This window comes from Lupinus angustifolius, chromosome LG05 (genome assembly GCF_001865875.1).
Source record: "Lupinus angustifolius cultivar Tanjil chromosome LG05, LupAngTanjil_v1.0, whole genome shotgun sequence".
NCBI lineage: Eukaryota > Viridiplantae > Streptophyta > Magnoliopsida > Fabales > Fabaceae > Lupinus > Lupinus angustifolius.
In genome coordinates this window covers 3,211,953-3,225,644 of record NC_032013.1, presented here as the reverse complement: position 1 = coordinate 3,225,644, position 13,692 = coordinate 3,211,953, and the positions used below count along the sequence as shown (strand labels likewise).

The window sequence follows — 13,692 nt, the reverse complement described above, 5'->3', positions numbered from 1 at the left end:
ACTCTGACTCCGATTTTGCTGGATGTCTAGACAGTAGACAATCCACCTCTAGATATGTGTTTATATTGGCTGGAGGTGCTATCTCTTGGAAGTCTTCAAAACAGACACTCATAGCCCCTTCAACCATGGTTGCGGAGTTCATGGCTTATTTTGAAACATCAGACCATGGCATATGGTTGCGGAATTTTGTCACTAGTTTACGTGTGGTCGATGGTATTGAAAGACCATTGAGGATTTATTGTGACAACAAGTCCGCGGTTCTTTACTCCAACAACAATAGGATTTCTACAAAGTCAAAATTCACTAACATAAAGTTTCTAGATGTTAAATAAAGTGTTCAAAATGGACAAATTTTCATAGCACATATAAGGACAAATTTTATGCTAGCTGATCCACTGACTAAGGGTTTGGTACCTAAAGTCTTTCATGAGCATGTTGCTCATATGGGGGTTGTTCCTTAGGGTGCCTTAGTTCAGTGGGAATCTATATGTTTTATGTTTTGCTTTGGATATTGTATACAATTTTTTTTATACATAATAAAGTTGATGGTTTATTGTTTCATTTTGAAATTGTGCATTGTAACTATTGTGTTACAATTAAAGACTTTGAATTGATTTAACTAAAGAACAAAGAAGAACCAATTGGAAATATACATGTTTGAGATCACATTGCATGAAATTTCCATGTCACTCATCCATATTTGGTCTATGTCATTGATTATATTAATATGGTGATCATCGTGGTCGAGTCATGCTTGCATGTGATGAAAGTCGCGGTGGTTTCATAGTTGATATATGAGATGGACCAGATTGTATTAATGAGAAGTCTAAATGTAATTAGCATACAGATGCGCGCCTAAAGAACCTGTGATATAATTGTATCAGGAAGATATGAAGCCCAAGTGGAAGATTGTTAGAAATTTATAATTTCTAATTAAGGTGAACATCATATATTTGATACAATGATATCGCTTATTTATTTCAGGGGTTACATTATAAGTTATCTAATTACTAACACCCATAGATTTCTAAAAGCTGATAACATATATGGGCTTAATGGGTGGATACTCATTAGGTTAACCTATATGGGATAATGAGAACCCTATAAGTTAGCGCATAAAGAAGATTAGGGTCCTCAACACACCAAATAACAAATAGTTTTCACCTCTCCCCGTCAGAGAGAAAACGAAGGTCCCAAAAGGAATTAAAGATTTGGTTGAGGAAGATCATCATACCAAAACTCTCTCAAAAGGTATATCAAATGAGTAGACTAGAGAACATGAATTCAGGTATGACTTTATATGCTTTATATTATGTGTGTGAATCATGAGATTCAAGATCCTAGGATTGGTATTTCACCAATCATCAGGAAATATCTAACAACGATACAATACAAGATCCTTTTGAAGGAGATGGTTGTAATTATTATTTTAGGTGTTTATTATTACTTTATGTTTATAATGTGTTATTAAAATGTCAAGCATGACCATTTTGGTTGAACTAAATTTCAATTACCACTTTATTAAAAGTTTCAGAATCTGATCCATGTCTTAATATTCAATGGACAATTTAATTCTAGTTGTTTTCAATCTGAATGATGTTCTAAAAAGTCGCACAATCTGATTTCATGTTATTGGTTGGTATACTGGGCAAGTTGTTTTGCTATTATCAATGAATAGTAACTTTCATTCTAATGTTATTGATATATAGTGTATTGTATCATTGTGTTCTTTTTATGTTATGAATGCAAGTATGCTAAGATATTAGGAGTTAGATTATGTCCTAATATCATATACTTGGATTACAATACAAATAGTGGGATGCTAATTTTATATTTGTATTTATAGGATTATTATAATGCAAACTTTTATGCATTGTTATTGATTGTTATAATAAATAGTTGTATTCATATACTTTATGACATCCTTTGTTATGGACTATCAATTCTATATTTTTACAGTCTATTATGGAAGTTTGTAAGATTTTTAAATATCTTTATTTGTGTACTTTATTACAACCTGTATTATGAACTGTTATAACCATAACTAATTTGTTAGTTTACATAGAATTCCAATTTCTAATATATATTGTTAAAACCACAATTATTGCAGCGCCTATTTTTTAAAATTATCAAATACTTATAATACAAACTTTTATACATATACTTTATGTATCAGTTGTATTGGATTATTAATTGTATACTATTAATTCTATACTTTTACTACCTTTGCTATGAAAGTACATATGTTGTTACATATATCATATCTCATAATCTTCATACTTTGTTCAAGTCCCATAGGTTTTGGTTACCTTAACCATTCTGTCTTTTTGTTTATCAGATATGGAGAGTTATAATCCAAATGTTTGTTCTTCAATTGCACGCAATAAAAGAAATGTGTTTTACGTGATAAATGTGTAAATTACTCTAGATAAAAAATGTAACCATCTTCATCAAGGGATTCCAAAAATCAAAAGTCTACACCAATGCATATGAGTACAACACCTCTATCACAAATCTCTTTAAATAGTTTAAATCAAAGAGATCAATGTTTTGCTTATGAAATTACAAATGGAGCTTCAAGTTCTACATCCCATACTCAACCATGTACCATCCATGACTATACAATGAAAAAAAGATTTATAAATCAAACATCATTAGGCATAAATCTAATGAATAAATATGGGACCATGTACGAAGATGAACCAAACAACAATATGAATAAAGGTAAAGAAAATTTCTTGCCATATTCATCAACTCAAAGTTAAAGTAATAACTTTTGTGATGTCAACAATGAAGATGATCAAAACTTTGATATTACCATGGAAGGTATTCACTCAAATTTAATTAATGCTGCAATTTCTTTAATGTATAATAAAAAAAAATTCTTCAATTTACACTAATAATTTTAATGTTGACATTTTTTCAGAGGTAAATATTGAATACAACTCCTAAGATGAAGATGAATTTCATAATTCATCTATAACATCAACATTTGACAAGAATCAAGGTTATTTAAAAATATTTCTATATTTTTTCAATACGAGGTATAAATTAGATTTTGACTCAAAATTTTCATTTTAGGATATTCTGATATTGGTGATCCTGTTATGAATGTCAGCATTGTGGAGCATGCACGTGGTATTAGGAACGAAAGCGAAAACATAGAAATGCTACAACTCCTAAGTTTGAATTATGTTGTGGTGATTGAAGAATACAAATTCCATTAATAGAAACACCGCCTTCATTCCTTCATCATCTACTCTTTGACATGAACTCCACTAATAGTTTGAATTATCAACACAATATTCATTTATACAACATGATGTTCATGTTCACATCTTTCGGGGCAAAAATTGATAAATCTGTCAATAATGGTAGAGGTCCACCAACAATCAGGATACATGGACAACCATGTCACCGCATTGGTAGCATGTTGCCTTTCCCTAGACAATTCCCAAAATTTGCACAACTATATATCTATGATACAAAGCATAAAATTCAAAATAGAATGGAAGGAATAAGGTAAATAAATATTCAATACTTTACATTTCTATCCTAATACCTATTATTTATTTATTTTAATGTATTCTAATAGGACAAGGTTGATCCACAAGTAGTTGTGCAGTTATCAAAGATGCTAGATGAGAACAATGTACATGCAAAGTCCTTCAGAATTGCAAGCGAAAGATTAAAAGATGGTGATGTTTCAAACTTAAAATTGAAACTAATTGTTGAAAGAAATTATGATGGGAGAATAAATAACTTACCGACTGCTTCTAAAGTTATTGTTTTAATAGTTGGAGATATTGACTCAACATCACAAAGGGGTATAATTTTGGAGACACAAAGTGGCCAATTGATGAATTACATGTCAGATATTTGGCTTTCCAATATCCGTTATTGTTTCCATATGGAGAAGATGGTTATAGGCATGATGTTTGTCATAGACTTAGATCAGATTCTAATACTAGAAAACGGAATCGTGTAACCGTAAGAGAATGGATGTCATTTAGATTGTAGAGTAGAAAAAATGAGGCTCAAACTTTGTTGTATTCTAGAAGACTATTCCATTAGTTTTTAGTTGATGCTTATACTATGGTGGAATCTGAAAGTTTGTCTTTTATCAAAAGAAACCAAAAAAAACTAAGGGTGGATAAATATAGAAATTTGAGTGAATCTCAACCAATAGACCAAACTCAAGCATCTAATATGGGAAAATAGTGATATTACCTTCAACTTTTGTTGGTAGTCGTAGATACATGGATCAATTATACTTTGATGGGATGGTCATATGTAGTTCAATCGGATTCCTGATTTGTTTTTAACAATGATATGCAATCCTAATTGGCCGGAAATTATCAGATTTGTTAAGCCTATGGGTTTGAAACCACATGATCGACCATATATCACCACAAGGGTTTTCAAAATGAAGTTAGAAGAATTACTTCAAGATTTGAAGAAAAGACATGTTCTTGGTAAAGTACTTGCATGTAAGTATATATCCTAAAATAAATCATTCCCTTATTGTTTTAGTTTTTTTGGTATGCATGTAAATAGTTTGACATAATCCTTACTCTATTTTTATTCTATTTTTTCAGATATGTACGCAATTGAATTCCAGAAAATAGGTTTGCCATATGCGTACTTGCTAATTTTTTTGCACTCATCTAATAAATACCCAACTCCTGATGATATTGATAGAATTATCTGTTCTTAAATTCCAAACAAAGTGATGATCCTAAATTATACAACTTGGTCAAATCACATATGATTCATGGTCCATATGGTTCTTGCAATATGTCTTCTTCATATACGAAAGATGGTAAATGCTCTCAAAATTTTCCAAAACAATTCCAACAAACTACAATTGTTGATGAAGATGGTAATCCAGTTTATAGAAGAAGAGATAACATAAACATTGTTGAAAAAATGGTATTTCTCTTAGCAATCGTTATGTTGTCCCTTACAACCAACAACTATTAAAGAAATATCAAGAACACATTAATATAGAGTGGTGTAACCAAAATACTTCAATTAAGTACTTATTCAAGTATATCAACAAATACTAGGATAAGATTACAGTTGTTATTGAAACAATGGAAAATGGTGGATCACAAAATCAAGCAAACATTGATGAGGTTAAACAATATCTTGAAGGATGATAGAGAATACATTGAAGGATGATAGAGAATACATTGAAGCTTTAAGAGAAGCCAAAGATTGGGGTTCTGGATTCTACTTGAGGAAGTTCTTTGTGACAATGTTGTTATCAACTTCTATGAATAAACCAGATCAGGTTTGGGAAGAAACGTGATAATGGTTATCAGATGAAATTCTTTACAATCAAAGAAAAATTTCTAATAATCAATGTACACTTTAATTATTACTTTTCTTGTATGTATTCATCCTTTTTTACAATCATTAACCACTTTTTTGAACATTTGTAGGATTTGTGTTAAGTGATAAACAATTTCAAAATCTAACTGTTAGAAAATGAGAAACTACTTCAACGGAATCATATAAGTTTGAAAGACTATCCTCCAATGCCATACCCAAATGGATATATCACAAGTCAATTGGGAATAGACTGATATATGAAGAACTTAATTATGATACTACTAAATTAAAGGAAAAGTTCAATCTTCTTTTCCAATCTCTTACAGGTAGTTATTTTGCTTACCTAAGTATAAAGTTAGTATGGTTTCTTCATTATGTATGTTAACATAAAATTTGACATATTCATATGATATATGTCGCGCCCCGATTTTCGACTGCACGACATCATTAGAGTTGCCACTACATTTTTTTTCTAGTAAAAAATGTAGAAAAATCTTTTGACCCAATCACATTAGGCCTTGGACTTTGATATCCAAGTTTGGGAGTCGATTACACACTAGGGAAGGTATTAGCACCCTAGTTTCCCGTTTGAACAGTACTCTACTATATGGCATGAATTAATAATTGTGTTATTATTATATTTTTACCAACATATTTCACATAGTCTTGTATTAAACGATTTTTATTTTTAAGTAATTATAAGAAAAATGAGATTTCGAAATAAATTAACAAATAATCCAATCGCATACTTTATTTATTTTTATGGTAAATGTATTAAAATTATTGTTATGGTAATTCTTAATGGAATGACGTAAATAGATAAAAACACAATTCAATGGGTGAAATTGTGTACATGTATTGACTCCAAGGCTGGAGTCGGTGCCAACTTGGATTTCAACAAATTATGTTGGTCTAATGTCTGCTATGTTCAAACCAGATTCCAAAATAAGTTTGCAATCAAAACTGTTTGAGCGAGAGAGAAAACAAATAAGCTTTGGGAGTGTTGGAGATTATGTATTTTTACGTTTTTTTGCTCATGTCCTCTTTTGTGTATTGTGTGGATGATTTTTTATTGATACTTTTGGATGTTGAGCGTTTGAATGAATTTTGTTGAATGATTGTTTTTTGGTTATTGTGTATAGGAGATTTTGAGGTTGTTGTGTATGAGATATTTTGATATTGTTGTGGATGAGAGATTTTGTGTATGGAAGATGATGTTTAGGGAGATTGTGAATCCGTTAGGAAAGAAAAAAATGGTATGAGCATGTTTTGGATTATTTCTCAAGTGTGTATCCTCTTTTTTTAGTGAACGGGACATTCTATTTATAGGCTATATATTTTAGCACAAGTTCAAATCAAATGCAATCTCCTAATTAATTCAAAAGAAAAAATAAATGAAACCTCATTTTTTTGTTTCAAAGAATTTCAAGATTTGATTTCATCATTTTGGCACAATAATTAAAAATTCGAAATTTAAAAATAATCAATAATTACAAATTCGAATTTAAAATATTTTGGTTATGGGACTCTTAAAAATGTCATTTTTTATTAGAAAATGCCTAAATTATTTTTCTTAAAAAATCTAAAATTATTTTAACCCTCATGAGTATAGAAATACTACTTTTGACTCCAAAATACTTAAAATTGACTCACAAAATCTTGATTTGGGTTCAACCAACAAAATAACTCTTAAAAGCATTATTTTACTTTTGTAGAGTCATAAAAAAATATTTGTTCTTCTTATTTTGATCATATAAACGAAATTAATGGTATTTCTCATGATGGGAATTTTCTAGAATTGATTCTAGCTAATAAGTGATCATTAACTCAATTAAAAACTATTTTTTATTTTTATTTTAATAAAATGCATTGAATATAGGCTATTATGTAGTTTTTGATGATCAACTAATATTCATTTCAATGTACTCCTTTTATTTTTGGAAACAAATTATTGGGATAGAATTGAAATAAAACCCATTAAATGCTAATGAATTCAATTAAAACCCTTTTTGAAATTCATCTTGAGATTCAATTTTATGCGTTGGGCCATTAAGCCCCTTAAACATTAAAAATATTTTTTTGTTATAATATTTTTGAAAGATATTTTGGGTCGGACAAAATTGGATATTCACAATATACTATAGAGGAGCAATCTAAAATATTCCATATTATCATCCAAGCTGTAAAGTGTTAAGAAGGTCGTGTGTTTTTCTTATATGATTATGGAGGAAGTGGTAAAACTCATATGTGGAAAACTCTAACAGATTGTACTAATTGTTGCTTCAAGTGATATAACTTCTTTATTATTACCAGGGGGTAGAACAACTCATTCAAAATTCAAAATTCTTGTTCCAAGTCTTGAGAATTCCATTTGCGACGTTCATTGGGGTTCTGAACTTGCTGACTTATTGAAACAAACAAAGCTAATTATATGAGATGAAGCTCCAATGTCGGATAAGTTTTGCTTTGAAGCACTTGATAGAAGTCTTGCAGACATAATGGGTACACCATCAAATGAATCAATCTTATTTGGAGGAAATGTTGTAGTTTTTAGAGGTAATTTCAGGTAAATTTTGCAAGTGATTTCAAGAGGGTGTCGTTCAGATATTGTGCATGCAACAATCAACTCATCTTATCTTTGGCATCAATGTAGAATTTTAACAATTTCAAAGAACATGCGTTTACAAAATAATGACAATGCATTCAAAATTAAGGAATCCTCAGAATAGATACTAAAGGTTGGAGATGGAAAATTATCTGAACCTAATGATGTTTGTGTTGAAGTTGATATTCCAATAGACCTTTTGATTCTTGATTTTGATAACTCAATTGATGCAATAGTGTCTAGCACTTATCCGAACCTACAACATCACTACAAAGAGGAAGAATATTTGAATCTAAGTCAATACTTGCATCAACAATTGAGATTGTTGATCAAATCAATGAATATTTTCTAAGTATAATTCCAGGTACATTTTTATTTTTCCTCTTCAACTTTTTAGTATTACATATACAATATATTTGTTACAATTATAGTACTAAATGTTATATTCTATAACTATAGGTGAAGAAAAGGAATACCTAAGTTCAGATTCAGTTTATATGTTTGACGCTAATGAAATTGAAGCAGTCAACATACTAACTCCAGAATTTCTAAACACACTTTCAACATCTGGTCTTCCCAATCATAAAATTAAGTTGAAGGTTGGAACTCCAATAATGTTGTTGAGGAATTTAGATCAAGCAGAAGGATTATGTAATGGAACAAGACTGATGGTGACTAAAATGGCAAACCATGTACTTGAAGCAAAAATCATGTCAGGTAAAAATATTGGATATATCATATATATCCCTCGCATGTCAATGTCCCCATCTCAATCTTCATGGCCTTCCAAGCTTATTAAAAGACAATTTCCTATAATTGTTTCATATGTTATGATAACCAATAAATCTCAAGGGCAAATATTAGAAAGTGTGAGCTTATATCTACCTAGACCAGTGTTTAGTCCTAGTCAGTTATACGTTGTTATTTCAAGAGTTCAAAGCAAGAAGGAACTAAAGATATTGATACATGATAAGAATGGTCAACCACTAAAATCGACAATAAATGTATTTTATAAAGAAGTTTTCCAAAATTTATAACATGTATTACACACCTTATCTTATATTGTATTCTACACTTTTGTTCATAATGATTTTTTTATTCAATATAAATTATCTACATCATGCTATTTGTCAACATGTCTAATTTATCACTCAAATACATAAAAATCATCTTCCATGAGTTAATAATAACCAAAATTTAATTTAGAGTTTACTTTTCACTGTTTAATAAATTAACACGAAACACATTATCACCCATGCGAATGCACGAGTATCCTCCTAAGATCTAAGAAATTCTTTGACACAAGGGATCCACCCATATATCTAGGGATGATAATGGAAGCTGAACTCGTGAGTACCTGCCCTGAGGTAATGTAATCCAATTTAGAATTGAAATTTCTATCATGTGTCCATTGTTTTTAATTTCTAATTTTACTTTACATACTATTGGATCTTCAATCATAAAAGAAATGGAATAATACAAGAGAAAATAAAAATGTTAGAGAAAAATGAAACAAAAATGATATCATATTTTCCTTAGTACATATATAATTTTCAAGTTTTTTCCAAGTTCGGGGATAATATCTTTATTTCCAACCCGCCTCATTATGATTCCTCCATATATCCACCAACAATTGTGTTCTACGTACTAACTGAAACGTCTAATTTGGTGTCATTTATTATAAGTGGGAGCCAAAAATAAGAGAGATCTACCAACAATAGACACAATATTAAATCTTAATCTTAATCAAAAACTATATTCACCCGTAATATTTTAAAAATTACTAACTATTCTCCTATCTTTATTTTTCCAACCAAATATATTAGGGTAATGCTTATCGGATGGGGATCACCTGCTCCTAATGGTGTCACATTCTCTGTCTCAAGTTAATCATATATTAACACGTAGATAAAATAAAAATTTTAAAAATAAAAAATAATAAAATAATAAAATGGAGAACTCTGATGGAAAACATGAAATAAGATACCGTTTGAGACATGTAATCTTTATCTTTGCTTACCCATGTCTAATTGTGGGTAGGGAGTATCCAGGAAAACCTAATCAACTTTTAAGTTTAGTTCTATCTTTATATAATGTGATAATCAAATACATATAAAGAGAGAGAAAAATATACATTGACAATATATAAAATATACAAATGAATGATGGATTATCTACCAACTATGTATAAATGTTTACAACGACATTATACAAATATTAAACTCATATAAAAATTATTACATGGATAATGAGATATCAATATAATAAATTTCTCATTACATTTAGATGGAACTGATAATAAAATAAATTTTATATAATGTCAAAGTAATAAAAACTATAATATATAAAATATTTATTAAAAATAAATTTATAAAATAAGATCCTGATAGATATGTTTATTCACAATTCATAATCTATTATTTATTCTATTTTGAATGTTTGTTTATGATCCACATTTTTAAAAATATTATACATGCATGTATTTTTGTCATTTCTCACATTTGGAAGTTAGAGAAAAAATATATATACATTTAGGATATAAGAGTTATTTACATTAGATGTGACAAAATTATTCACAATTCATAACCTATTTGAATCCAAGAACATTAAATATATATATTTATATCCATACATTAGAACTAATAAATTTAAATAGATATAATCCGGTTGGTAACTTTAGTAATCTATCCATTATTACAATCAATGAATATCCATGAATATATATATTTAAATGATCCGTTCAAAAAAACAAACATTCAAAATTTGTATTATCTACTTTTCAATTTCATTAACTTTCTTATAATGCTTCTCATTTTAAATTTTTTATTAAATTGAGATTAATTATAGAACACATGACTATAGTTAATAATAAAAGTTTATTGTAAGTATATAATATATATAAATATGTGTTAAAATATTTATACATAAAAACTTAAAAGTAGCATATTTGTAAAATATTTTTAAAAACTATTTCTTGTAAGTTAAAAAAATGATTTAAAAATATTGTTTTAAACATAATCTAAAGTTGAAAAAACATTATCTTAAAAGTGATTTTATTAAAGTTGTGATTTTAAAAAATATTTTATTTGAATAGTAGTTTTTAAAAGAATAATTTCATTCAAAAATATTTTTAATTCCAAATAAAAAATTGAATAGTTTGTATATCTATCGATCTATTTATGAGGATCTAAATAAATTTATATGAATTAAGTATAATTTTTCATCCATGCATTAGAATCTAAATCCAAATTCATTAAATAATCATTCATAATTTACGCTATAATTACATTAATAATTATTTATATTTAATTATTATTTTAAGAAATGGAGTGTGAATAATATACATAATTTATTTAGAAAAGTTAAGATTGAGTTTAGTAGAAAATAAAATAATTAAAATAAAAAATAAAGCAGGTGGGTTATAAGTTAGTATAAAAGCGCAAGGTTAGGGTTTAGGTCTACAACTAGAACTAGAAGTAATACTCTCTTCACAACAACTCCAAAACTACTCACTATGACTGCTCAAACTCAGACCCAGGAAGAGCTTCTTGCCGCTCATCTCCAACAACAAAAGATCCATGTATTCCTTTTTTTCTCTCTTTTCTTTCATTTTTTATGCTTTATTATTCCATTAACATGCTTTTTTTCTTATCGGTTTTTCGTTTCTATCTCATTTTAAGAAAAAAAAATTATGTTTTTAGGGATCTTTATCATGGGTTTGTTCGAAAAAAAGTTGGGTAGTGTTGTTTCTTGTAGTGAGATTATTATATGATTTTTTTTAAATCAAGGGTTGGTGTGAAAATAAGAACAAGGATTGCAATTTGAAATTGTGCTGTGGATAGTGAAATAAACGATTTTTGTTATTTTTATTTTTGGTTCCAGAAACTATCATATTACAGATTATGGCTTTGAAAGTTGGAAGCATTAGTGTATAAGGTGAAGGGGGCATAGTAAAAGCTTCAAATCTGATTGAGATTTTTTGTTTAATGATTTTACTAAGGAATGGTTATTATGTATATTCAAATTAAATGGGAAATGTAATTTTGAAATCTCATCAATGGAGGAGTGCTGTAAGATTTTATATAGACTAAGGAAAATTGATTATGAATAAGGAACAATGCTTGTTTAGATAAGAATAAATCCTCTGTATTAGAAACTACAATTGTTACTGACTATTGTTTTAACAAACAAGTGAAAACTGCTACAATGTAGCCTAGTTTTGAATAACTATATAATATTCATTTCACAAGAAAGAAATACAATCTTAAATCTAATGAAAACATCAAGTGTATGGTTACATGAGTTAAATATTATGTATGCATATATTTACTGAAATATGTACTGGACACAAATCATAAAAATGCAAACTTCTCATTATGCACTAGCTTTGTCTGATTGTAAGTCCATTTCCAACTTGTGCCCGGGATGGGAGAGTTGTTTATTGTGTGTTCAATGTCTTCTCTATAACTCATTTTGATGTTTCTTCATAAACCTTGGTCAATTGTTACAACTAAACATTTTCGTATAATTATTTCATTTTCATAATAGTAGCATCTGAAGTACTTCAGTAGGTTCTTTGCCTTCTGGTTTTTGAACTTTTGTGTACCGTCTTTTGTAGTCTGATGAGCCTCTGGTTGAGGATGAGGATGACGACGAGGATGATGACGATGATGATTCTGAGGATGAAAATGCAGATGGTAAGTTGATCATTAAGATTTAAGATTAACTTATGTAGTACTTATACTTATCTATTTTCATTGCTGCATTTGGTGAATGAATATTGGCATTCCTTGTATGATTTGGTTGCATTTATCATATTCAAGGAGCTAATTTGTTTCATCAGAATAAAGATGAAAATGCATGTGATTGGGTGCCTCTGCTCTGTATGATGGTGTTGATGCTACTTATATCTTTTTTTCATGCTAAAATGATGGGTGCAATTCAAAATCTCACGAGAACGTGTGTTGTATGGCAGGACAAGGTGATGCATCCGGTAGGTCCAAGCAGAGCAGAAGTGAGAAGAAGAGTCGCAAGGCAATGTTGAAACTTGGAATGAAACCTGTCACTGGTGTTAGCCGCGTGACGGTTAAAAAGAGCAAGAGTGTTAGTATTTGACTTCTTTATTTTGATTATTGTATTTCCCTTCAAATTTGTCTTGTCTATTATATGTAATATAATTCAATTGCTGGAGTTCTGTTTTCCAGATCTTGTTTGTCATCTCAAAACCAGATGTTTTTAAGAGCCCAGCATCTGACACATACATAATATTTGGGGAAGCTAAGATCGAAGACTTGAGCTCACAGCTACAGACTCAGGCCGCAGAACAGTTCAAGGCTCCTAATGTAAGCAATGCGGCATTGAAGCCTGAATCCTCAACTACAGCTCAAGACGATGAGGAGGATGTGGATGAGACTGGTGTAGATCCCAAGGACATAGACTTGGTGTTGACTCAAGCTGGAGTTTCAAGATCAAGAGCTGTTAAAGCTCTTAAAGCTGCAGATGGTGACATTGTTGCTGCCATTATGGAGCTAACTAATTGATGATCGGATTTGGTAGAATTTGAGTTTGGAATCTGAAACTGTTTTTCTTTGTTGGTCAAAATTTTTGCTCTCGTTGGATTTGAAATAGTGGGTTTTTAATATTTATCTTATTTTTGGATTTTTATTCTTTGGCTAGATGTTGAACCTTGGCGTAACGGTAACATTACTTGTCTTGTGACTTGGGGAGGTCATGAGTTCAAATCATAGAAA

The 13,692-nt window shown here is 29.5% G+C and overlaps 2 protein-coding genes and 1 long non-coding RNA gene across 3 annotated transcripts in view; 2 read left to right on the top strand and 1 right to left on the bottom strand.

Annotated features, from left to right (window-relative positions):
- LOC109347495 (serine carboxypeptidase-like 45) overlaps window positions 1-9,741 on the top strand; it is a 24,040-nt gene extending 14,299 nt beyond the window's left edge. Inside the window, exon 11 of the mRNA XM_019587382.1 lies at window positions 9,676-9,741. Within this exon, the coding sequence (XP_019442927.1) occupies window positions 9,676-9,682 (7 nt within the window). The 3' untranslated portion in view covers window positions 9,683-9,741. The remainder of the gene's footprint in view (window positions 1-9,675) is intronic.
- On the bottom strand, window positions 2,936-11,528 carry LOC109347500. Its single transcript, XR_002107608.1, has 3 exons — window positions 11,452-11,528; window positions 8,990-8,993; window positions 2,936-2,948 (listed from the first exon to the last, which is right to left on the bottom strand). It is a non-coding gene; the product is annotated as an uncharacterized LOC109347500 (long non-coding RNA).
- Window positions 11,415-13,606, top strand: LOC109347498 (nascent polypeptide-associated complex subunit alpha-like protein). Its single transcript, XM_019587387.1, has 4 exons — window positions 11,415-11,522; window positions 12,561-12,639; window positions 12,918-13,045; window positions 13,147-13,606. The coding sequence occupies exons 1-4, from the start codon at window positions 11,457-11,459 to the stop codon at window positions 13,480-13,482; spliced, it is 609 nt and encodes a 202-aa protein (XP_019442932.1). The 5' UTR covers window positions 11,415-11,456; the 3' UTR covers window positions 13,483-13,606.

What these genes read in the sequence shown, in the direction of transcription:
- LOC109347498 (XM_019587387.1), top strand. Translation starts at nt 11,457, where the DNA reads ATGACTGCTCAAACTCAGACCCAGGAAGAGCTTCTTGCCGCTCATCTC. An exon ending in TGAGGATGAAAATGCAGATG is followed by an intron (nt 12,640 to 12,917) that starts GTAAGTTGATCA and finishes GTTGTATGGCAG; the next exon opens with GACAAGGTGATGCATCCGGT. An exon ending in CGGTTAAAAAGAGCAAGAGT is followed by an intron (nt 13,046 to 13,146) that starts GTTAGTATTTGA and finishes TCTGTTTTCCAG; the next exon opens with ATCTTGTTTGTCATCTCAAA.